This window comes from Arachis hypogaea, chromosome 2, assembly GCF_003086295.3.
Source record: "Arachis hypogaea cultivar Tifrunner chromosome 2, arahy.Tifrunner.gnm2.J5K5, whole genome shotgun sequence".
Lineage (NCBI taxonomy): Eukaryota > Viridiplantae > Streptophyta > Magnoliopsida > Fabales > Fabaceae > Arachis > Arachis hypogaea.
In genome coordinates this window covers 16,689,464-16,712,211 of record NC_092037.1, presented here as the reverse complement: position 1 = coordinate 16,712,211, position 22,748 = coordinate 16,689,464, and the positions used below count along the sequence as shown (strand labels likewise).

Below are 22,748 nucleotides of genomic sequence, written 5' to 3'. Positions count from 1 at the left end.
TAATTTAAAAAATTTGTGTTAATGTTAGAATAAAATGGAAGGCAACAAGAAATGGTGTTGGAAAGTCCAAGTAAAAGTAGAGGCTCAACAAAATCAGACAGCGGAATAGAAATAGAAGTTAAACATATTCAAGGAAGGAAGAAGAAAAACCGAAATAGTGATGAGCAAGAGCAACAATGAATCAACAAACAAGAATACCAACAATAAAGTAAACAATACCAACAAACAGCAACAATGAATCAATGATTATTGAACAAAAATGAGTGAAATTACATAGTAACTCATCAGTATTACTAACAAAATTTCAAAACAAGCAAAATAAGTGCAGCAAACCAAAAATCAATTCAGAATCACATAATCACAGAATCAGAATCACAGAATCAGAGAATCATAGAATTTGAACCCCAGCAACTCAGAAGTACAGAATCAAAGTTATTAACAAGAAAGTAACAAAACCCTAAACAAATCCAGCAACTCATAAACACAGAAATAATAATTAACAAAATCAAGCCCTAACTATTTCATAATTATAAACCCAAGTTATCAACAATAAACTGAACAATAAATTGAGGTGGAGGTGGCGACCTGCTGTGTTGATCGTGGTGGAGAACCAGAAACCTGCTGAGTGGAGGTGGGAGGTGCTTGTTGATCGTGGCTGGGTGTGTCTGCTGTGCTTCCTGTTGGGTCAGTTGGTGGTGCGAGGTGCTTGTTGATCTGGGTCTTCGCGTTCGTGGTCAGCGGCGGTAATCTCTGCTCTGTTCTGCGGTGGGAATCGCTGCTGTTCGGATACGTATGCATTATTGGCCTGTCTCAAGAAAACATTATCAGACTGTGTTCTACCCAAAGTTAAATGAATAGATTAGAAAACAAATCACATAATGAAACATCATAACTAATGTCAATCTGACCTTGAAACAGACCACATAGGTTCCAACTTTCAGGATGAACTGCAGGAGCAGGAGCAGCAAAACACAGAAATATTAAATAAAAATCAGTATCTCATAATATTGACTGACTTGTGCTATACCAGATAAAAGAAATTAGAATCACTGAACCAGCAATAAAACAACAACCAGCAACAATGAAATCAATGATCAGTGACAAGTAAAATAATAAAACAAATATAACAAGTTAACAAAAAACCAGCAACAATGAATCAATGACAGTAAACCAGCAATCAGAAGAAATTTCAAGCAAATTCAAGCAAGCTCGTATAAACTAAACTAGAATAACAAAACTAATCAAATCAGGAAGCTAATACTATTTAAAAGGTTAAAAAAAAAAATAGCCAACAAAACAAGGCATGTCACAAGCATCACAAATTCACAATCCAAGAGAGACACAAACAAAGACAACCATAGCTAAAACCAGAATAAAAAACATAATTATACAATAACAGATTCACAAATTACACAGAATTCCTGGAAATTTTGTTATACAATCTAAACAAAATATAGTGATTAAACATGGCATAATCCCACGTATAATTAGCATCGATATATAATAAACAACCAATTGAACAATTATTTTATCAGAAAAAATTATTGAAAGCCAAATTACATTATTTCTTCAACGCAACATGAATCAAATCGTCCAATTCTATGTGTGATAAACCCTAGGATTTGATATTAGAAGAGAATGCTGAAAGGGACAAAGAAAGAAAACTAGGTGGAACGTTACCTGGTTGAAGATTAGGGTTTATGAAGGGTGAATTGAATGGAATCAAATGTTGGTGACTCCTCTCAAGTTCTGGAAGAAACGAAGAATGCTGTTCGTAGAGGACGACGCAGCTCCTGGTGCGTGGAGGAGACGGCGGCTGCAGCGCGTGGATGACGACGAGGAAGGGAGGGAGAGACAGAGCCCCGCCGAGGAGAGGGAAGCACGATGAGGAAGGTCGAAAGAGAAAGGACGCGCCGAGAACCGAGAAGAGGGAAGCGTGACGACTGACGAGGAAGGGCTGCCAAGAGGGTGCCATTTGACGATGTCAGTTGCTGAGAGGTCGACGGCTCTATGGAGGATGGAAGGAGGAGTTTTTGGTGCTGTGGAGTGGTTGAGGACTCAAGGGGAGATGAGAGTGGAGAGAGTTGGGGAGTGGGGACTAGGGTTGCTGAATGCTGAGTGTGGGAGTGGCGACTACTTGGGTAAGTTGGGGGTTGGGGGGTTTGAATTTTAGGGTTTTTTTAAGTAACCGGTTCGGTTCGGTTCGGTTAGGATTTTTACAATTAAAATCAAAAACCGAACCGAACCGCAAAAATCAAAATATCATTTTTTCGGTTTTTCGGTTTTCGGTTTATTCGATTTTCGGTTTGTTTGGTTCGATTGGTCAGTTTTGTCGGTTTAAATCGGTTTTGAACACCCCTATCAGCAACGCAACCATTAGTAGAAGCAGCCAAGGAACAGAGTTCCTGACGAGAGAAGATGGGTTTAGATAAGGATATACGATGGGTTTAGGGAACAAAAGCTAGCAAAACAGAGATTCTGGTGTGAAGCATAGACGATGGAATTAGGAAAGGATTGAGAAGAATGTTTTGGTTTGAGCGGGTTTAGGTTTTTCTTTTGCGCCAAAATTGGGGAAAAATTGAAAGAGGCGACTATTTACCCAAGATTAAAATTTTTAAAGGGGGTTTATAAAACTCCTGTAAACTAAAAATAAAAAATCATGTAAATTGAATTCCGAAAAATGAACAGGAAAAAAAGGAAGTCTTTTATCAATATTGCATGAATTTATAAAAACTCATGGTAAATAATATTGGTAAAATAAAATATTTTTTGTAAAGCACAATAATTTTAAATTGAATGGAACACTACTTAACTCTAGGGTTCTAACCTACTTAATTATTATATTAGCAGTTTACTATATTTAGTAACTCTTATAAGACTAACTTTTCTAATTTTAATTTTAACCTTATTAATTGGATATAATAATTTAAACATTAAAAATAAAAACATTAAAAAAACCTATCCAAGTTTTTCAATTTATATTATATAAAATTTATAAATTTAAATTAAATAAGATATTAAACAAATTTATTATGTTGTTATTATGTATAACAAATTCAATTAAAGATTTATAAACATTATAAATAATTAACTATTTATAAACGTTATTAACTTTACTTATCTATTTTTAATAGTATCTAATTTGAAGTAGAGATAAAAATTCATATTCTAAATACCCTTTATATTCATATATATTATCAATTGGTGAAAAATATTTTTAAATTTTATATTTAATTTTTTAAATTATCTTTATTTTTTTATTTTTATAAAACATTAATATACATTTTTGTAATATCCCTTCATCATATTAAACAATATTCTTTCTCTTACTGTATACTGATCTCTGTACACATACATATTATTGACTATTAAATTACATTGGCCATCTTTCTTATTTTTTTCTTATCCTGCTACCTTCTCTTCGCACGATCGTTATGAATTATCACCAGGTATTATCATCGCAACTTTTACCATTGTCTATCACTATAATCTAAAACCATATATGCTATAAACTTTTATGAGTTGTTAAAGGTTTGCTGAAAAAATTAAGACACAAAGCATTTATAATTTTTGGCCAAATTATCAAAATTTGATATCAGTAACCCTATAAAATGATATCAAAATTTATTATTTCGAACTAAGTTAGTAAAAAACAGCACATAAATGTAAGTTTTTTAATTAAAGACTTGTATATTTAAATCGCAGTGTAATATAGTACATTGAGACAAAATACAGCCATTGCAATTCCACGTGTGGCTGCTACTATATACAATTAACATTTATTTCAACATACACATTAAGTAAACTATACATTATTGCTTGGTTTTACATTTTTAGAAAAAATGATATCATATCTTCAGGATGAGATTGATTTTCATAATCGAATGTGAATCTTCTTATTAGTATTATCATCATTTGATTACTATCCAGAAACAACAGTTACTTTAAGTTGAGAATGTTATTAGATAGCTATATAATAAGTAACTTTTAAATTATATAATGCATAAAAGTTATATCTTTGGATTTATCTTGAAATCAAAAGATTAAAGTTAAATGATATTAGCTCTCTTATTAAGCATAGAAATAAACATCAAATGACTCAACAATAGATTTGATAAGAGAACAAAATATCCTATAACCAAAGAATCACTTAAACTAAAAAATGCATAATAAAATATGATGTGTCTCGGAAAAAATAAAATGCGATGGAAAAAAAACTACATATCCTTTTGTAGTCGTGACTATTTTTGTAGTATATCTTTCATATATGCATGTGCCTTATCCATAACTTCTGACTTCTTCATATTGAATTCCTTGCTAACCAAGTCGATTGCTAGCATCATCCTATCACTGTCAGAGACCTAATAATTTTAAAAAGTACGGAACAATTAGAATAATATATATATATATATATATATATATATATATATATATATATATATATATATATATACTTAGATACATATTACATTTTTTTCTAATAATAATAAAAAATTTATTAATTGAATAAATTTGATTACCGTGATGCCAAAATCATCAGTCCACCCGCACTCTTTCATCCATTGAGCAACCCAGATACCGCAGTCATTACTGAAAAGCTAAATGTGTGATTGTACTACTTAATCAGTTTAACCGAACACATGATTCGTACATAACAAACTCAATAGACATGAAAGTAAAAAAAAAATTTAAAATAATATTACTTACGAGCCTTTCCTCTGTTGTGGCAGGTCAGACGGTTCCACGATACGAAACTTAGAAATCCGAGGTACAGTAATTTCACTAGAATTGTAGAAAGATTTGTGTTTTAACATTCGTTCGATGAATATAGCCTGTGTGACATAAAATATAATGTGATACTGTGTAGTGCAAGCAATGTAACGGGTTAATTTTTATTACCTGTCTAAAATGGATAGATTATAAAAAATTTAAAAATTATTAATTCGATATTAGTGTTAACAAATGAACCTTAATTTCAAATTAAACAAACTATTAAATCACTTACAAACCGAATATAGCAATGATCTTAAAATACAAATTTCAATTGTAATTTCAAACGATGTCGTGTTTTTTTTTATTATATACAAAACATTCATAATAGTAAAGAGAATAAAAGTTGAAAAACTAAATTTACTTTCAAACAAAATCAAACTGGACCACTTACCATGGTTTTAACTGATAATAGCCTACCATAATTTCTGTCTGGTATTTTACAAGAATCAAGCACAACGATCTTTTCTTTTTTTATGTCTAAGATTATCAGGAACCAATGCTCATTGAGGTCGTTGATGGGGACAAAAATATACTTATTTACAAAATAAGGAGGATTGTGAGTCTATGCTATTAAGATAACCATACAATTTGTATGAAATAAATCATATTTTATTTACTAAAAATTAAAGGACTTACCCTTGATAAGTACTCAATCTTATACATATAGTTATCTGCATATTGTTCCCTTAGTTGATTGGGTGGTCTGGACCATGTAAGTGCTAATTGCTGATTATATTGTCATAAAAAATATGACATCAAATTATTCATATGCTGTTTGAAACTTAATCCAAACAAAATATTAAATACAAATTTATCCACAGTATTTTTGTACTAAAACTTACCGAAAAAGTTGTTGGCAGAAACCATACGGAGGGCAACTTGTTAAGCTTTTTATGCTATTGTGTGAGAATGCAAGCAAGGAAATCTATAACCTACAAATAAATACATTTGTATATTTTTAATTTTACGATACATAACATTAACATTTTATACTTTTTTAATGTTAAATAATAAAAAATAAATATTTACATCTTGGATGACTTGTTCTCCTGGAATTAACGTGGCTAAACTTTCTCTATTTACATATGCGGTACGAGTTGACACCAATACTTCATCCCTTTACGAATGCACATGCAAATATTCAATTCAGAAAATTGTTGTTACGAAAGTATAAAGTAGACTTGCATCAAATCGAATAGTCTTATAAGGTGTTACCGATTAACTTGGAACTTTAAATCCGGACCAAAAATATATGCGGCACAAGCAAGTTCATCCGTTGTTAGAATCATATCCTCCGGTGGTCTAAAACTAATGGGCATCCACTGCAAACACGCAGCCATAATCATGTGTAATCAAACAATAAAATTAAAAACATTAATACTAAACAAAGTCATCACAATACAATTTCATGTTTTTATACACATACCTGTGGAATTTTCGGGCCACATGAACGCCGTGGCAGCACAAACGATGAGGTACCCTTTTTATCAATATATATTCCCGTATTTGAATTCCAATCTAATTCAGAAGATCTTCGTGGGGAGACATTTGGTTTGAAGAGCTCCTTGAGAGTAACGTCGTTTGCGTGGTTATCAGAATTATTGCTAGGGGAGAATTTGTGTAGGATGGGTTGTACAACTGTTTTTAGACATTCTTGGGATCGAATGAATTTGCTCATTATTTTATCTATGTCAACTTTGTTATCAGTTTTTGAATTATTAATATTCGTCGTATTATTAATAGCTAAATTTTCTATGTACGGATTGTCCGATCTAGATCTATTAACGACGTACAATGGATAAGCCACTTGGTTTTGTTTTTCGAGGATTTTCGTCAAAGAGGTTATGGCTGTTGTCATCTTATCAACTGCATTAGTAAAAATAATTTCACGCTGGTGGTGGTACTGGTTGTAGTTGGATGGTGAGTGAGCTTCAACGTGTTGAGAATGGTTCCTGTTAAGGGGTGAGTTCACCTCCTTCTGTTTTTTGTTACCCGTATTTAAACTTCCATAAAAACTATATTTTAAATGTTGCACATAACACACAAATTACAAACACATATTAAAAGCATCTACAGATACTAAATAATTAATAAAAGTTAATATTGTATTATAAATATTACATAAAATTTAATAAAAAATTAATTCCTATGAAAAAATTATCACAAAGAATGTAGCTTTTTGAAGTTGAAAAAATGATTACATCATTGTTCACTATATATACGCTGTATGGCCACTATGGTAAATTATATATTATTTCGAAGTCCCGGATGTTAGCTTTCCAACGCAACTAGAACTGCCTCATTTGGACCCATGTAGCTCAAGTTATGATTGTTTTAGTGTGAGAAGGTCAGGCTGTACAGCTCAACAATTCCTTCAATTTCTTGAATTCCTTCCACTTTTGCATGCTTCCTTTCTGTTCTCCAATCCATTCCTGCTCTGTAATCCCTGTAATCACTTAACGCACATATCACGGCATCTAATGATAATAAGAGAGGATTAATATTAGCAAATATAAGGTCAAAGAAGCATGTTTTCAATTATAGCACAAAATTAGGAAGGAGAATGTAAAGCCATGCATTTTGTATGAACAAGTGTATGAAAAATTGATAAAATCCACTTAATTGAGCATAAGATAAACCGTAAAATAGCGGTTTATCACTTACCTAAAGCTTTTATTTAGACTTGTTAATTTTGTATTAATTATAATTTTAATCCAGTTTTTTCATATAATTATAACTTTATCCCTAAGACCACAGTTATTAACCTAACTTGTGTTAGTTATATTTTTAACCCCTTTTTTATACAAGTGGCCTAAATACCCCTAGTGATGCACCATACATTTTTCAGAGGACTTTAAAGTAGATTTTTTTACACCCTTTTATGGATGATTTTCTTAGGGTTTTTTTTATGATTTCCACCACTTTTTAGTGACTTTTGAGGTTTGAAACTTAAACGTCAAGTGCTGCAAATTTTCGGCTCTTAAATATAAGAAACATGGTCATAAAAAAATTATATTTCACATATATATCAGGTCAAAATAACTGTGCATCATACAATTTTCAGAATTAGGTTTTATGCACAAAATTATCATAAAATAGTTCTCATATGAACACCAATTAAGTATGAGGATAATCTAACTAATCCTAATCCTTACCTCTTGTTCAAATAAGTACTTACACATTTTACACACTAAAAATTACCTAAACAAAAGTAAGAAGACAATTAATAAAAATTGAGTCCTCTTGGTTGAATTATGGTGCTGGAAAAAGGAATGAATTTCATCCACTTTGAACTTGAATTTTTTAGTTCTTTTGGCATGCTCCTTTAAGGCCTTCAATATTAATTTTCTAGACATAGAAGAGAGAAACATGACCCTTAGTTTTAGGTTGAAAACCAAAAAAGAAAAGGTGAATAATGATGGTTACCTTTGCTAGAATTTGTATGATGAAACAAGAAAAGCAAGGGAGAACAAGAATTTGGACTTAGAATGCTTGAATCCTTGAAAAACCATCCAAGAACAATAGATGAACACTATGAATATGTGTTGGAAAAATGTTCAACTTAGCTGAAGATGTGCTCTTCTCTCTCTCTCTCTTTAAAGCTCGGTTCTCTTTCTTTTTATTTTCACTTATTTTTTTTAGCTTTAACTTAGTGTTTTTTTGTTTCTACTTAAATAAAGGCTGAAGTAAAACATGTATTAATAGTGATAAAAAGTGCTAAAATCCAGTGGTCAAGGGGATAAAGAATGAAAAAGAAAGGGGTGTGAAAATTATGAAGCTTGGTCAACGCTTTTGTATCGAATTTATTCGCAGTTTGTTGCTCGAGTTAAAAACACTACGAAAAAGATAAAAGAGAGAGAGAATTTGGCCACTCTAGGGATAGAGGGGACCGTGTTACTTGAGAGAGAAGAAAGAGAATTCAGTGTCTCTAGGAGATGTACGCTGAGTATTAGGCTGAGGTCTGTCTCGGATTAAGTTTTACCTTGTGGTAAAACAATGAACAGCTGATGTTTATTCTTAAAAGAATAACAACAAGAATGAGTAGCTGAGATTAATCCTAAAAGGATAATTACAAAGGTGATAATTATATTATTACTGATTTTACAGTCTTTGGTATGCTGCTATTTTTTCAACTAGAGCAAAATCATCATGAAAAGCAAATCTCAACTCAAAAAATTTCTAGTGAGAAAAAACAGACCAAAACCAAGTATAAACAGGTCTCTACATAGTCAAGAGAATATTTACCTTTATAAAGGTAGAATTTTTTTACTTATTTATTAATATTTTTCTTTAATTTTCTTTTTTTTTAAATCTGGATCGCCTCACTGATTCATGATGAGCCATGGTTATAGATTTTACGAAATAAATCGTTGAATTGTCGAAAATTCGGTTTACTAAAAATCGGGTCCTTACAAAAACTCTTGTAATTATTGACAAATTTCACAATTAACATTTAATACTTCTATAATATAGTGATAACACTTCCATCATCTTTAGGATGTTTAAGTAACACTCTCTTCCTTTAACTTATAAAACATACACTCCATTCCCTTAGTAAAAAAAAAACACTCTTTAGTCTATTTGATCAAATTATCTTTTAATAATTATTATAATTATATATAAATTAGTGATAATATAATTGTGTAAATAATCTCATTATAGACATGATTTATGATAGATTTCAATGACATCAACTAATCAACTAATCCATATAGTCGATCTAACCTAAAGGGTTAAAGTTTTGTTGTTGTTTGTTGTTGTAGTGATAAAATAATTATTTGGTTTATTCAATATTATTATTGTAATAAAATTTATTTTTTTATATTTTATCACATAATATAAAATATTTTAACATCTTACAAAATATTTAATCTCAATATTTTTTCATATTTGATGATTAATGATAAAATATTAAAATTACATAATTTTTTATTAAAAATATTTATTTTATATTGTTATTATTATTATAAACCAAACAATTATTATTAATTTTTATATATAATTATAATAATTATTAAAAAATATTTGTTAAAATAAACTAAAAAATGTGTTTTGTTTTTGGTGTAAAAAAAAGTAAACATATATTTTATAAATAAAAGAGAAAATAGTTTTATTTAGACAGAAGAAAAAAAGTCATTTTCTCAAACAATAAAAGCATGAATATGTGTAACACCCTAACTTTCAGCACGTCATGATCGTACCAAAAGCAAGGCGTTACTGACCTGTTTTCCATACTTACTATTTAATATTGAGCCTTTAATTCGATACCGCGTTTCAATTTTTAAGAAAATGCAGGAAAATATTGTTTCTCATTAATCAAAATCATTCATAAAAAAACACACAGGTAATAATAATCACTTAATTACTAATAATGATAAATATTATACAAAAGAATTCAAAAGAAACTCATAATCGCTCGCAGCTTCACACTCAGTCCTGGAACCTGTGTCACTGAAAGGGGTGGAAGATTTTGGGGTGAGAACAAAGCCACACGTTCTCAGTAGGGAACGTGAACACCGTAAAAAAAAAAAACAGAGTAAATACAAATAGCTAGTTCATATCACAAAAACAATTTCACTGTTTTAAATTCCTTTCTTTAAATCACGTTACTTAAACAAAATCCCAGTCACATTAACAATTCCTTATCCATAAACAACATTCCTAAATACATTATCAAGACTACAACACAAGTAAAATATCCATAAAGCACACCAGTACATCACCAAAACAACCGCACAATCACAAATAAATAAAAATAAAGCAAACACAATCAAATATAAATGTGCAAACAAGATGATACATACCTGTTCCTAGCGCAGGCCATGAACTCATGCGTCGGTTGTCTACCTGCAACCCGACGTTACTCGGAGTGAACCCCAAATATGGTCCCTTTACTATGTCAATTAGACACCTTGGCATCACGGTTACCCGTGTCAATTAGGCCTCATATAATAACATTTCAATGTGTATCACAGTAAGGAACAGTGCTATCAATTAGGCAAACATTCCCGCATTAGCAATCTCAGGCTATCCATTAGGCAGGCACTTTCGCATTAGCAGTTCGGCACAAAGGCCCATTTAAACATACAATATGATATCAGTTAGGCGGACACTTCCGCATTAGCACTCGGCACAAAGGCCCATTCAATATACTTCTCAACTTTTATTTCATTCCTTATTCCTCATTTTTCTTTCTTCACTATATCTCTCAATATCATTGTCCTTAACTTTAACCTTTCTTAGGGACAACTTACATTCCTTTTCATTTCCTAAGTTTGTCTAATTCAAAACCATGTTGGTAAGGTAACTCTAGAGATCTTAATCTTTAATTTAAGTTAGGTTTTACTGAATTTGGATTAGAATTGAATTTTGTACAAGCTTTAAAATTCTGCTATTGCATTTACAAAAATTCAAAAAATAGACAGCAGCCATGTTTTTTATAAATTCCATAATAATTTCAATTCTAATTCGTTACTTCTAAATTTTGGTGAGATTACGGTCAACATCCCTAAGTTTTAGAATCCACAAATTTCAGGTTCATATCATTTCATTTGATTAATTAATTATCAATTGGAAGTGGAGCTTTGTTTTCATAAACCAGTTCAGAGTTTCCAGCAAACAACCGACCTTCCAAGTGACTTATCTAAGTCTACAAAATAGATATGAACATGAAACTTGTACTCACTTAAAATAGACTGATAAATCTTTAAAATCCTTTTAAAATCAACTCAAAATTCTGTTTAAATTAAAAGTTATAGCGTCTGGAAGTTGGTACTGCAGAACCAGAAAACCAGAAAAATCTGCAGCAACCACTAAATTTCAAAAAATCGTATCTTCCAAACCACTTCGCCAAACTCCATGAATTTTATTATGGAATATTCAAGACACACTAAAGTTTTACAGAAAAATAATTTCATCTAAAAATTAAGTCTGGACCCCTCCTAAAAAGTCTTTGTTCTGCTGCCAATTATGCAGATTTCTGCAGAAATTCTGTACAAAGTATTTCCAACAACCTCACATACCAAATCCTATATTCAAGCCTAGGATTCATCTAAAACCACATTTCTAACTTTTTTTTGACTAACCAAAGTTGCCCAAGAACTCTTAATTCAATATATCACAATTTCATATCATAAGTGCAACGTAACAATATTATCACAGTATCCATTCTTCAGCACCTCATCTATAACAACATATCTCAAGTTCTGATTCATCAAATCAATTTCCAGCAGCCACAGCAACATTCCATACACAAGATCAACATCAACAAGTACTAGCAGCAAGTATAACTTCAAAATACACAACATCGTCATTAATTACAACATTAAATCATTAACCAATCACCAACTACAACCATGATTCAACTCAATTCCAACAATTATTCACACAAAGCAACCATAAACCATTTGCAGTTACTCATTTAATTTTATTGGCATTCATAACTTAAAACATTTATTGTAAAACAAATCCCCTACCTCAATGTCGCAATAGCAGGTTTTGACGCAGGTATCCCCTTTATCCCCAATTCGTGGCAGCAGCAGCGATTCTAGTATTATTCTCGCAGCAGAAACATTCAATAGCTCTAGACAAGGGTGGCAACGCCGAATAATGACAATAATGACTCTGAAAAACTAAATGAATCAGAAACAATTGCGGAGCAAGGTGATACAGGGCAGAGACAGAGCAATTTCTTCATAAGCTTACCAAAACGGAAGGTAAGAGAAACAATGTCTCCAATTTAGTCATAGCTTGGTGGCTGGCGGGCGATGGAGGAATGCCTCCTTCCGCCTCTGGTTCGTGATTCCAGTGACGATGAGGGACATGGGCAGAATCCAAATCAGCAATGTCATCTCCTCCTCTCACATGCAACGGCGACGATAGGGGCTCCGGTGACTAGGGCTCCAGTCGGAGGCAGCAGTGGTGGCCGGACACCGCGGTGGTGAAACCCTTTTCCCTTCCCTTCGTCGATCGTGTCTTCCCTCTCTCACGCGCCTCTGGTTCTCGCGGCTGAGTCTTTCTCAGCTTCTCTCTCTCACCCACACGACGGCAGCGGCGTTGGCTGAACGGAACGGACGCGGTCTGGGGGCGATGGCGCGGCGTAGGATGCGATGGAGCTAGCAGCGGCCGAGCACGATGGCTCCTCTCCTTCCTCGCGTCGTCCCTGGCTCGCAGCACTCTCTCTTCTCTTCTCTCCGTGTATATGTCTGTGTATGCGCTTGTTTATTTGTTTTGTGTGTGGTGTGTGTTCTGTTTATGAGTGAATGAGTGGTGAGGGAGGGTTAGCGTGGCTCACTGAGAAACAAACGGGTGGAGAGGGGCACGTGTATGTGAATTGAATGAGAGAGGTTAGGGTTAGTGAAATTAGGGTTTGAAATTGAAAATTTTGGATATTTTAGTAATTTTAATAAAATTAAAGGTAATAGAGTAATAATTTGAAATCAAATTTAATCAAATAATAATATCTATGAAAATATTATTTAATTATCAACTTATAATTTATTTTTTAAATAAAGACTCTAATTCAATAATTAGAGATATTTAAATTAATTTTCTTTAAAATTATAAAATAAAGTTCAAAATCTAGTTATTCAAATTAACGCATATAAATTCTCATTGTTTTTAAATCACTAAAGTTTTAAATCAATAATTAAAAGTACTCAATTAATACAAAAATTTCTGAAAATATGCTTTCGAATAAATAAAATAAATTATAAATAATTTATTATTTAATTTTCAAAATTTGGGGTCTTACAATATGCATTAACCCGTTATTATTGTACGCACAAACTAATTAAATCCCTGTTATACTATTGGTGCTCTGATCTGTTCCTTACGACATAGATTTAAGGTATTAGCAAATTTTGTTGTATTATTATTCTGAGAATTGGATCGATCAGATTAATTAGGAATTATTTATCAAACAAGTTCAATTCAAGATAAAAATTGATTAGTAATGAATTAATTAAAAATAAAAAAATAATTAAATAATAGTTAATTAGTTGAACCAATTTAATTTTTTAATAGTAAACTAATTTAAAATAATAAAATATAAAAATTATTTATTTTAAAAAAATATATATATTATACATAAATATATTATTTTATTATATTTAATTTAATTTAATTTAATTTCAGTTAAATTTTTAGTTCTACTGGTTCAATTACGGATTTAGTTTTTATTAGGCATGGCAAAAATTTCCGACGGAACGGATACTCGCAGGAATTTACCCGTTGAGAAACAGGTATGGGAGATAATTTTTACCCACAAAAACGAGAGACGAGCTCCGTATAACAAAAATCTGCTCTTCCATGTACTGTCCATTTTCAAGTTAATCATTTATTTTTTACTGTGCATAAAAATTACCAAAGAATCCCTAAAATGATCCTTAAAATGACAAAAAAGGCTAATCTAATAAGCAGCTTTCATGCTACGTTGAATTGAGACTGCGGCGAAATGATCCAAACCATTGTTCCAATGGCTTGAAGATATTGGATAGCATTTCGGACTTGTAGAGCTGGACAAATCCTGAAAAAATTATTGCAAATTATTTGGCTATAATTTTACTATTTTTTCTCACTTGTGCCCAATCATAATTTTTCTACAATACAATTATCCTCCAAATAAAATTTAAAAGAAATACTAAAAAATTATTAAAATTTATTATTTTTATTATTAATTAATAGAATAAAATATGTTGTTGAATTATTAAACTAAAATAACTGCGTCAATAGCTAAAAGTAATGGTAAAAAAAATTTGGTGTTTGCTACGGTATGATGATAAATTAATACGTATCGATACGTTTAAGATATGGACAAATAACAATAAAACATGTGGAATTTATTTTCCACGTCAGCATTTAATTTTTTCTTTTTTAAATACATAGTATATCACAATTTTTACTAAAACACCCTTTTAATTAAATAAAAATAAAAATATTTATTTATTTAATTTTATAAAAAGACTTAAACATCCTTCCTTTATTTGATTAGACAAAAATACCCTTTGAATACCTTTATCTTTAACAGCTTCTCCCCAAATCAATAAAGGAAGTTGAAACAGAAACCCTAGCTTCTCCACCACCGCCGCAAGGACTGCCGCCGTCCGTCGCTCTAAGCCACTACCATCGTCGTCTGGTCGTCCGTACTTCTTCATCCTTCAAGAATCGCAGCTTCTTCTTCCTCGACCTCGGCGCGTCAGTTTCTGGTATTCATCTGCTCCATCGCGCTCCTGTCGCCATCCGTCGGACGCTCAGTCACCATCGTCTTCGTCTGGTCGTCGCAAATTCTTCCAACCCACCACCGTCTTCTGAGTTGTGTTCGTCGCCTGGCCTCTGTCTCCGTCACGATTCTGCCCCCCTCTTCTCAGACTGCTCAGAAGAAAAACCAATCTCCATTCCAGTTTCTTTCCTTCGAGTTCAAAGAGCAGAAGCTCAACCAAGAAAAAAACCTTAGAGTTCGACGGTCAGTTCACTACTAACTTCTTCTGCGTTTTTTATTTATGCCATGGTCAATGATTATTTGATTACTGAATATTTGAATGTTTTGTGTTTTAATTTTTTATTGAATGATTATTTGATTACTAATGAAGAGTGAAACAAATTGATTGATTAATTATCATTAATGCAGGGAGTGATTAGTGAAGAAAAAGTGGATTCATTCAATGTGCCTTTGATATACCCTTCTGTTAAGGCTGTGAAGGAAATTCTTAGAGGATGTGATGAATGTTTCAGCATTGAGTGGATGGAAATATTGGAATTCAAGAACATGGTGTCATTGCCAATTGGGCAAATATTTGTTTCATGGTTCAGAGCTGCGCTGCAAGGGACGATTGAGAAACACTTTGGAGCAAAAATAGTTGATAAGCTTTTCGAACGCTTTGCCGAGAAAGTTAAAGAATTTCCAGACATCATGAACACAGATAAACTAAAACTTGATGTGCTGTTTGTTCTTCTCAGGAGAAAGAACAAGGCAAGGCCATAGGCTGTGTTATTCAATGTGAACATCATCAGGTTTAATTAGTAAATGGGGATATAATAAAGAGTTGGTTCCATTCTTGTACTACTAATTATCTTAAACTGGATATTAATGCTATATTTGAATTTTGCTTAAATATCTAATGGTTTATTAGAGGTTCAAAATTTGTATTAAGTCAATAACAGATCAGAGTGGCTAACGATGTTTACTTGCAGTTTTCAACTTCCAACTCTCCGGTGCCGTTAAATATATGTCACAAAATGTACAAAACGTAGATGATACATGATGGAAATATATGGTCCAGAGGCTTCTGGGAAAACAACTGTTGCTTTACATGTGATTTCAGAGGCACAGGAGCAAGGAGGTTATCTATAGATGCTAATTTTTGCCCCTGATGATAATGTCTATATTGTTTTTGGGGTTGTAATGTGACCATAACCCCTATAGTTGTCAACTTGTCAATATGTTATTGTCAATCACAAGAGGCATTTGCTTTAATCTCCCTCCCTTTGATTTTCTGTATACATTGTGATAATACAGTGGATGTATTCTTCTCTGTTGTAACACCGAATGAATGCCTATCCCAGTGTCAGTGTCTTGTAACTCAATTATGACTTGGAAGTGGCAAATCACTAGATAAATATCTCTACTTCCTCATTAATCACTGTTTCTGCACTGCAGCAACAATTTGTAGTTGCTAGCACCTAGCTAGTTTCCAGTTGTGAACAGGTTGTGTTCTATTTTCCACTTCTCTTATCCTTTTGGCAGAGAGAGAAGTAAGAGGTATAATGTGTATAATTTAAATTTTGTACTACAAGTATCTTGGTGGGCTATATCAACATTTCAGGCTTAATTTATGCTATTTTGATCATAAAAATGAAGTTACCACAATTAATAACATCATAATACCGAAGATAAGTAAGAAGGGCTGTCTGTTTACTACTATGATGTATTTGTAAGGAATCTATGTTAAGGATTTTGTAGTTAGTTTATGCTTGCATTCATATCTTCATTTCATGCAGGCTACTGTGTATTTGTTGATGCTGAGCATGCTCTCAATAAGGCACTTGCAGAATCCATTGGTGTGAATACTGAAAACTTGTTGCTTTCACAACCAGATTGTGGTGAACAAGCACTTAGTCTTGTGGATACCTTAATCCGTAGTGGTTCAGTTGACGTAATTATTGTTGACAGTGTAAGTATGCAGCTCCCTTTTGATTTAATTAATACTTTCCTTGGTTCCCATTGTAACTTGTGTAGGATTATATCGGTAGTGGTGGCTGCACTTAAGTCCTTATCTATTATAGGATTTGCCATAAGAACTATAAAATTTTCACCAATAGAATGTGATTTTAGCCAGTATTATCATTTAGTTCTACTTAGTTATGGTAATAACTCAAAATAGCCTTCTTATAAAAAGATTCATCTGCACTAGAAATTTTTTGATTGATTCTGTTTTTATTCATGTTCAAAGATATATGCTTCTACTTGTATTATATAGCATTTCTGCTTTTGATTCTGATTTTAATTGAGTTCAAATGATCTGAGATTGGATATTTTTCTTATAGATCTATGTACTTATATAGTGATATTATTGCTAATTGTTAATGAATTGAACTTAACTTTTTTTCTTATTATACATCACAAAGATTGTAATGAAGTCAAACTAATTTCCATTCTAAGATTCGAACTAGCCCTGCTTGAGCATTTCCTTTGGATAGTAAATGACTGGTTTTGTTTATCAGTTTATAAGAGTTTGGTGAAGCTAATCTGGTTTAAATTCTACTGATGTAATTCAACTTGTGAAATGCCTTTTATTCTGTAGCCTAAACCCCGTGCAGATTCCTGGGCAAGCTGATATTCGACAAGCAGAAGGCGGTCCGAACCCCGGTTCCATGAATTCATTCAGTTCTATGTTATTATGGATCTTAGGAGGTGCTTCATCTGAGGGTCTCAACTCGTTTTTTTCAATGTTCAGAGATGTTAGAGACCAGGGACAAGTTTTTGCTGAAACTCCTCACGATGAAAACCGTGAGAATCAGGATAATGACAGATAGTGGTAGAACATTAGATTTTGATCATAAGTACTTGTTAATACTTAATATAGGAATATTGTACGGCATATCATATAGGTGACTGAACTTTCTCTCTCTTTGGTCCAAATGAAAATAAAACTAACGAAAAAGAATGTGTATATAATGTATATGTATATTCTTTATAGCTTTTTTTTTCTTTCTTAAATATTGAAGGTTTGATGTCTGTTCTGTCTTCCTCAAAGCTAATAAGCTATAGGCGGATGGAATAGTTCCCCCAAGAAAGATAAAGAACTTATAAAGTAGGAGGAAAAAGATTCTCTAATATAAGGAAAATTTTTAAAATAATAAAATAAAAATTAATTATCATTTTCATTCAAGAATAATTAGATTTTTTATTTATTTTACCAACTTTTTATTTTAGAAGTTGAATGCAGAATAAAATGAAATTTACAGCGAAATCTAGTAAGATATTCATAAAACAGTGGTTAACTGGTTATAGGTACTATATACACAAATATATGTAATTATCAGCTATTTCTTATGGAGAAATAATCCAATGCCAACATTGAGTCATGAATTGTATATCTATCATTAACAGAAAATTTGTGTCTTTAACTGATAGCAAATGCATTCATATCTGCATACAAAATATACAAATGTACAACTATGGTCATCATTAACAACAATTTTCTAAGATTCTAAAAGCTTCTTGCCGTTGTTCATCACTCAATTCTTTGGGGAAGTCAACTAGAAACTTGACATGGAGGTCACCTCTTTTCCCATCGTTTTTAAGGGTTGGCATGCCTTGACCTTCAATAACCTTTACATATCCAAGGTATACAACAGTATTCTCAAATGACAAAGTCAAGTTCTCCCCTCCTAATATAGGAATTGGTAAAGAGCACCCTGTGAGTGCATCTACTAGAGGAATTTCAATACATATTTCCAAGTCATTATTGCCTTCTCTTCTAAACAAATTGTGTTTCTTTTCTTCAATTATGAACACTATATCAGCAGGGAGGTATCCAGGTTTCTCATCACCCTTGCCTTCTCTTCTAAACAAATTGTGTTTCTTTTCTTCCATTAAGAATTAAACAATTTGTCAAAATTAACAACAACTAATATCAAATCACATACATCAAACCAAATTACCCTAATTACATCAGCTTCAGCAACTTTCTGCTGATGAGCAGACTAATACCCTCCTCGGATTCTTGTCCCTCTCGTCCGAACATTTGGTTCAGTAATGTTTCCGGAACACCAACACCATCATGTGTTATGCTGCAAAGATATAGAATGGCAAAGACTACCAAGAAATGGCTACAGTCATGTCATCCTCTGCCAACTACCAATTTAGAACTGAGAAGATCACAATATGGAACAGGTTTTTTGACCCTTTCTCTTCTTTTTCTTCTGCTTTGGAGGCTGGAGAACTACTTTGATGGCCGCATCAAAAACAGCCTTCACATTCTGTATTCAAAGGCAGATATCGTTAGGGACGTGATATTATCTAACCTTTGGAACTTTTATAGATGCAGAGAACATATATGTACCTGCTGTGTTTTTGAACTACATTCGATGTAAACTGGAGCACCGATAAGTTTTCTCAGTTCCTCACCCTTCAACAAAGAGAGAAAATCAGATCACTAATGTATAAAGTAAGCAGATGGTCTCTCTTATGAACACCAACTGAAGGCTAAAAGGCAATGAAATAAGACACAAAACGATAGCAATGGATATTGGTAATGGAAGCAATGAAAGCTAGGAAGTACCTGCACTGTGGTGATAGGCACTGCACCAAGATGATCTTGAAAAAACTGCTTATCATCTCGAAGATCTACACAAGTCGCATATTGGTTGTCAAGAAATGCCCAAGCAAGTTAATAATGACATCTTTACAATGAAAGCATTAAATACATATAATTAAGTTAGCACGATATATGAGAGAAGACAAATTCCAAAAGAAACTATATGAAAAATTGAGACCAGAGACAAAATTTTCAGAATAGAAATTCTACTTTTGTTATTGACTATCAGAAATGGAAATTCTAACGAGTCAATAAGAAAAGAACTTATGGAAACACCAGCTCCACCACGGCAAATTACTCATGTTAGGTAGTAGCAATCTTCTGTCACTTTAAACTTCCTAATACTCTTCATAAATCAAGGTTTTTTCAAGATTTATCAACAGCCATTTAGTTTTTAAAACAATCATTACATTAGCCTTTTAGTTAAACAAGGAGGTAAAGGGAAAAATTAAGAAAGCATTCCACGAAATGGTTTGGTATATCTGAATCAATTCTTGATTAAAGTCATGAATTAGGTAACCTTCGAGGATGAACTTCCTTCTCTAAACCACTACTGAATAACAAGCAATCAAAGGGAAAAAAATAACAGCAATGACATTGGAATACAGAATCTATTCCCCAACTTTCTAATAATGAAAGAAACACAGTATGAGTAAAAGACAGCAATTAGTAATTCAGTAATTCAACAAAACAGCAAAACAAAACAAGACTCAAACTTTCATCAATTCAACAGAACAACACAAACCAGAAGCAGTTTCAGTAATTCAACAAAACAAACAAAACAGCAATTTCAGTAAAGTTACATACCTGACTCGGTGGCTCGGGCTCCATATCTGACTTGATACGGTGCTCTGTGTCCGCTGGGTGGTCCTGGGTGAGTGGCTGGTCCTGGCCTGCTGGGTGCGATTTGCGAGTTGCGAGGGACTGAGGATGGTGGTGGGTGCGACTTGCAAGGGTGGTGCCGACCTGCTGGGCACTGGGCGCTGGCTGTGTGCTGCAGTGCTGGGCTGCTCTGTCCGCGAGGAGGTCCTGGGTGGGAGCAGTGGAAGGGCTGCGCTGGGAGGAAGGTGGCGGTGGCTGCGAGGTGGTGGGAGGAGGTCTCTCACCGGCGATGGCAGTTGCAGAGAGCGAGGCTGTGAGACCTAGGGAGTAGGGAGAGAGGGGCTAGGGTTCGTTTGGGAGTGGGGCTTGGGGGAATGGCCAAATGGGGGTTACTGGTTTAGGTTTAGGTTTCGTTCATTTTTTGGGGGAGGGGGGGTGTTTTGTTTTTTTTTTTTTTTTGGTTTTTTACCTGGCCGGTTTGGTTGGGGTTTTTATTATCAGAACCGAAAACCGAACCTAACCGAACTAAAAACAGCAAAACATGCTTTTTTCGATTTTCCGGTTATCGGTTTGTTCGGTTTTCGATTCGGTTGATCGGTTTAGTTAGGGGCTAAGTCAGTGACACCAATTAAGTAATAAGATAAAATAAATAAAAATGGTAACAAGCCTGAAAAAAACATTGCGTACCGAAAACACAACTGGCAAATACCAGTATGTTTGACATCCTATTTCTTTCTCCAAATGCTGCTACTACTTCCTCCCCCTTCTTTCTCCAAAAGGGGACCAAACCCAACCCTAAAAGGTAAAAACCCCATTAGAGCAGAATAGCAGCTAGGCATCCTCACCATTATCGGCGCCGTCATCGCATCTCCGCCAGCCGCAATCCCCACTACTCAAGCTCCTCTCCTCCTTCATTCAATTTCCATTCTTGAACCAAACATTAATTTTTCTTCCAATGCTTCTCAGCCTAGTGCAGCACTTTCTACTCCAACGAAACAAAAGAAAAACCAAGTGTTGCTGCAAAGTTGCACTGAGACATCATTTTCAAGCCATAAGAAGAAGCAGCCCCTTTCAAGATTTAGCGGCTCCCACGTTACAAATCTTGTTAGCCCCCTGTGCTAAAGCAAGTGAAGAACAAGGGAATGCATGAGAAATACATCAATCCAACTATTTCTCCCTCCTCCTTCATTCAATTTCTTTGAGTATTCTTGTTTTTCTGGGTTAATTTCTTTGATTGTTGATTGTTGTTAACAGGAAGAATTGTTTATTGTTGTTTTTGTTGAGTTAATTACTATTGCTTTTTTTTTCCAAATATCGTCCTTTATTTAATTTTTTTTCTATATGAATAGGCAAAATATCTGGAAGATATGCTCAAGTATGACTCGTTCTATAAATACAACACTCCATTCAGGCCAAGGATACTTGATTTTGAATTTGTGGAAATGCTAGAAACAGGAGAACAAGCAAGGAATATCTGTATTTGTGTTTTTTTCTTTCAAATTTTTATCTGCATAAGCTAACCGCGTCTTATTTAACATAGTAATGATTGTGGGGTATGGGTGGCAACCTGGATGACAAACTACAGGAAGACGTATAGTTATACAGTAAATGTAATTTTTTCTTGCTAAAAAAACAATGGTACTTCATTTGCGAATGTGTATTGTTTTGTTGGTAACCTAAAATATTTATATTTTTCAGGTTAATCATGGTACAAGGATGCGACTTGCGTTGGATTTGATTCTAAGGCCCCACAACTTGATGCTGCGTAATTTCATTGAATCTGCTACCAGGAATTACAATAAGTATAAACAAAAGGAGTCAAACAAAAATTAAATAATTGTAATTGTCATGTAGTCATGTTTAGATTATATTAACTACTAAGACTTGTTATTTTCATCTCTTTTACTTAAAAAATTATTATGCACTATATTTTTTATGGACTCTTGTTGAAAATTAATATTTCTGTCTTTCGTTCGATTATAGTTGAATTTAGGTGAAGCTTAATTTTCACTCTAGCATTTTGATTCCTTGAACCACTTCTGTGTTGTAAGCTTAATTGAAAATTTGATACTAAAATATATTAAGCATTTTAAAATAAAAACAACATGAGAGAATGGTTATAATCTATCTTCTGAAAATCGGTTGAAACCGGCCGGTTGAACCGATTGAACCATGAACCGCTACAAAAAACAAAGACAAATGTTAAAACCTCCAATCTCAAAAACCGCAATTGAACTGTCGAACCGGCCAAGAACTGGTCGGTCGAACCGAACTGTCACCTGGCCGAATTTTTGGAATAAGGGAAAAACGCCAAGTTCTGAAAATAGTTCGAAC

General features: G+C 33.2%; 3 protein-coding genes and 1 long non-coding RNA gene across 7 annotated transcripts; 1 reads left to right on the top strand and 3 right to left on the bottom strand.

Moving 5' to 3' along the window:
- Window positions 1–10,063: 10,063 nt before the first annotated feature.
- Window positions 10,064–13,107, bottom strand: LOC114925066 (uncharacterized). 2 transcript variants are annotated; one of them, XR_003813057.2, is made up of 4 exons: window positions 12,478–13,064; window positions 12,249–12,396; window positions 10,578–10,684; window positions 10,064–10,224 (listed from the first exon to the last, which is right to left on the bottom strand). It is a non-coding gene; the product is annotated as an uncharacterized lncRNA (long non-coding RNA). The 2 variants fall into 2 exon arrangements; XR_003813055.2 differs by lacking the exon at window positions 10,578–10,684 and having other exon boundaries at window positions 12,478–13,107.
- A 1,699-nt stretch (window positions 13,108–14,806) lies between these two features.
- Window positions 14,807–17,968, top strand: LOC112739706 (DNA repair protein recA homolog 3, mitochondrial). Of its 3 annotated transcripts, XM_025788987.3 has the most exons (5): window positions 14,807–15,235; window positions 15,401–15,742; window positions 15,964–16,112; window positions 16,771–16,943; window positions 17,574–17,968. In XM_025788987.3, the coding sequence occupies exons 3-5, from the start codon at window positions 16,031–16,033 to the stop codon at window positions 17,604–17,606; spliced, it is 288 nt and encodes a 95-aa protein (XP_025644772.1). In that variant the 5' UTR covers window positions 14,807–15,235; window positions 15,401–15,742; window positions 15,964–16,030; the 3' UTR covers window positions 17,607–17,968. The 3 variants fall into 3 exon arrangements, with proteins under 3 accessions (XP_025644772.1, XP_025644773.1, XP_025644771.1); XM_025788988.3 differs by lacking the exon at window positions 15,401–15,742; XM_025788986.3 differs by having other exon boundaries at window positions 15,401–16,112.
- A 492-nt stretch (window positions 17,969–18,460) lies between these two features.
- LOC112722383 (uncharacterized) lies at window positions 18,461–19,329 on the bottom strand. The gene is made up of 4 exons (XM_025773389.2): window positions 19,300–19,329; window positions 19,157–19,254; window positions 18,986–19,065; window positions 18,461–18,861 (listed from the first exon to the last, which is right to left on the bottom strand). Exons 1-4 carry the CDS (start codon window positions 19,327–19,329, stop codon window positions 18,461–18,463), a joined length of 609 nt encoding a protein of 202 aa, XP_025629174.2.
- Window positions 18,833–21,277, bottom strand: LOC112739695 (uncharacterized). The gene is made up of 5 exons (XM_072208113.1): window positions 21,169–21,277; window positions 20,400–20,734; window positions 19,557–19,621; window positions 19,338–19,403; window positions 18,833–19,254 (listed from the first exon to the last, which is right to left on the bottom strand). Exons 1-4 carry the CDS (start codon window positions 21,275–21,277, stop codon window positions 19,391–19,393), a joined length of 522 nt encoding a protein of 173 aa, XP_072064214.1. The 3' UTR covers window positions 18,833–19,254; window positions 19,338–19,390.
- Between the last annotated feature and the right edge of the window lie 1,471 nt (window positions 21,278–22,748).

Excerpts from the sequence above, each read along its gene's own strand:
- LOC112739706 (XM_025788988.3), top strand. The coding sequence starts at position 16,031 with ATGATGGAAATATATGGTCCAGAGGCTTCTGGGAAAACAACTGTTGCT. Across the intron at positions 16,113-16,770 it reads AGAGGCACAGGAGCAAGGAG|GCTACTGTGTATTTGTTGAT; the intron begins GTTATCTATAGA and ends CATTTCATGCAG. Across the intron at positions 16,944-17,573 it reads ACGTAATTATTGTTGACAGT|CCTAAACCCCGTGCAGATTC; the intron begins GTAAGTATGCAG and ends TTTATTCTGTAG.
- LOC112722383 (XM_025773389.2), bottom strand. The coding sequence starts at position 19,329 with ATGTTCTCTGCATCTATAAAAGTTCCAAAG. Across the intron at positions 19,255-19,299 it reads CATCTATAAAAGTTCCAAAG|AATGTGAAGGCTGTTTTTGA; the intron begins GTTAGATAATAT and ends CTTTGAATACAG. Across the intron at positions 18,862-18,985 it reads GGGACAAGAATCCGAGGAGG|AAAAGAAACACAATTTGTTT; the intron begins GTATTAGTCTGC and ends TCTTAATGGAAG.
- LOC112739695 (XM_072208113.1), bottom strand. The coding sequence starts at position 21,277 with ATGACGGCGCCGATAATGGTGAGGATGCCTAGCTGCTATTCTGCTCTA. Across the intron at positions 20,735-21,168 it reads GGAGAAAGAAGGGGGAGGAA|GTCTCACAGCCTCGCTCTCT; the intron begins GTAGTAGCAGCA and ends CCTACTCCCTAG. Across the intron at positions 19,622-20,399 it reads AGCCCGAGCCACCGAGTCAG|ATCTTCGAGATGATAAGCAG; the intron begins GTATGTAACTTT and ends CGACTTGTGTAG.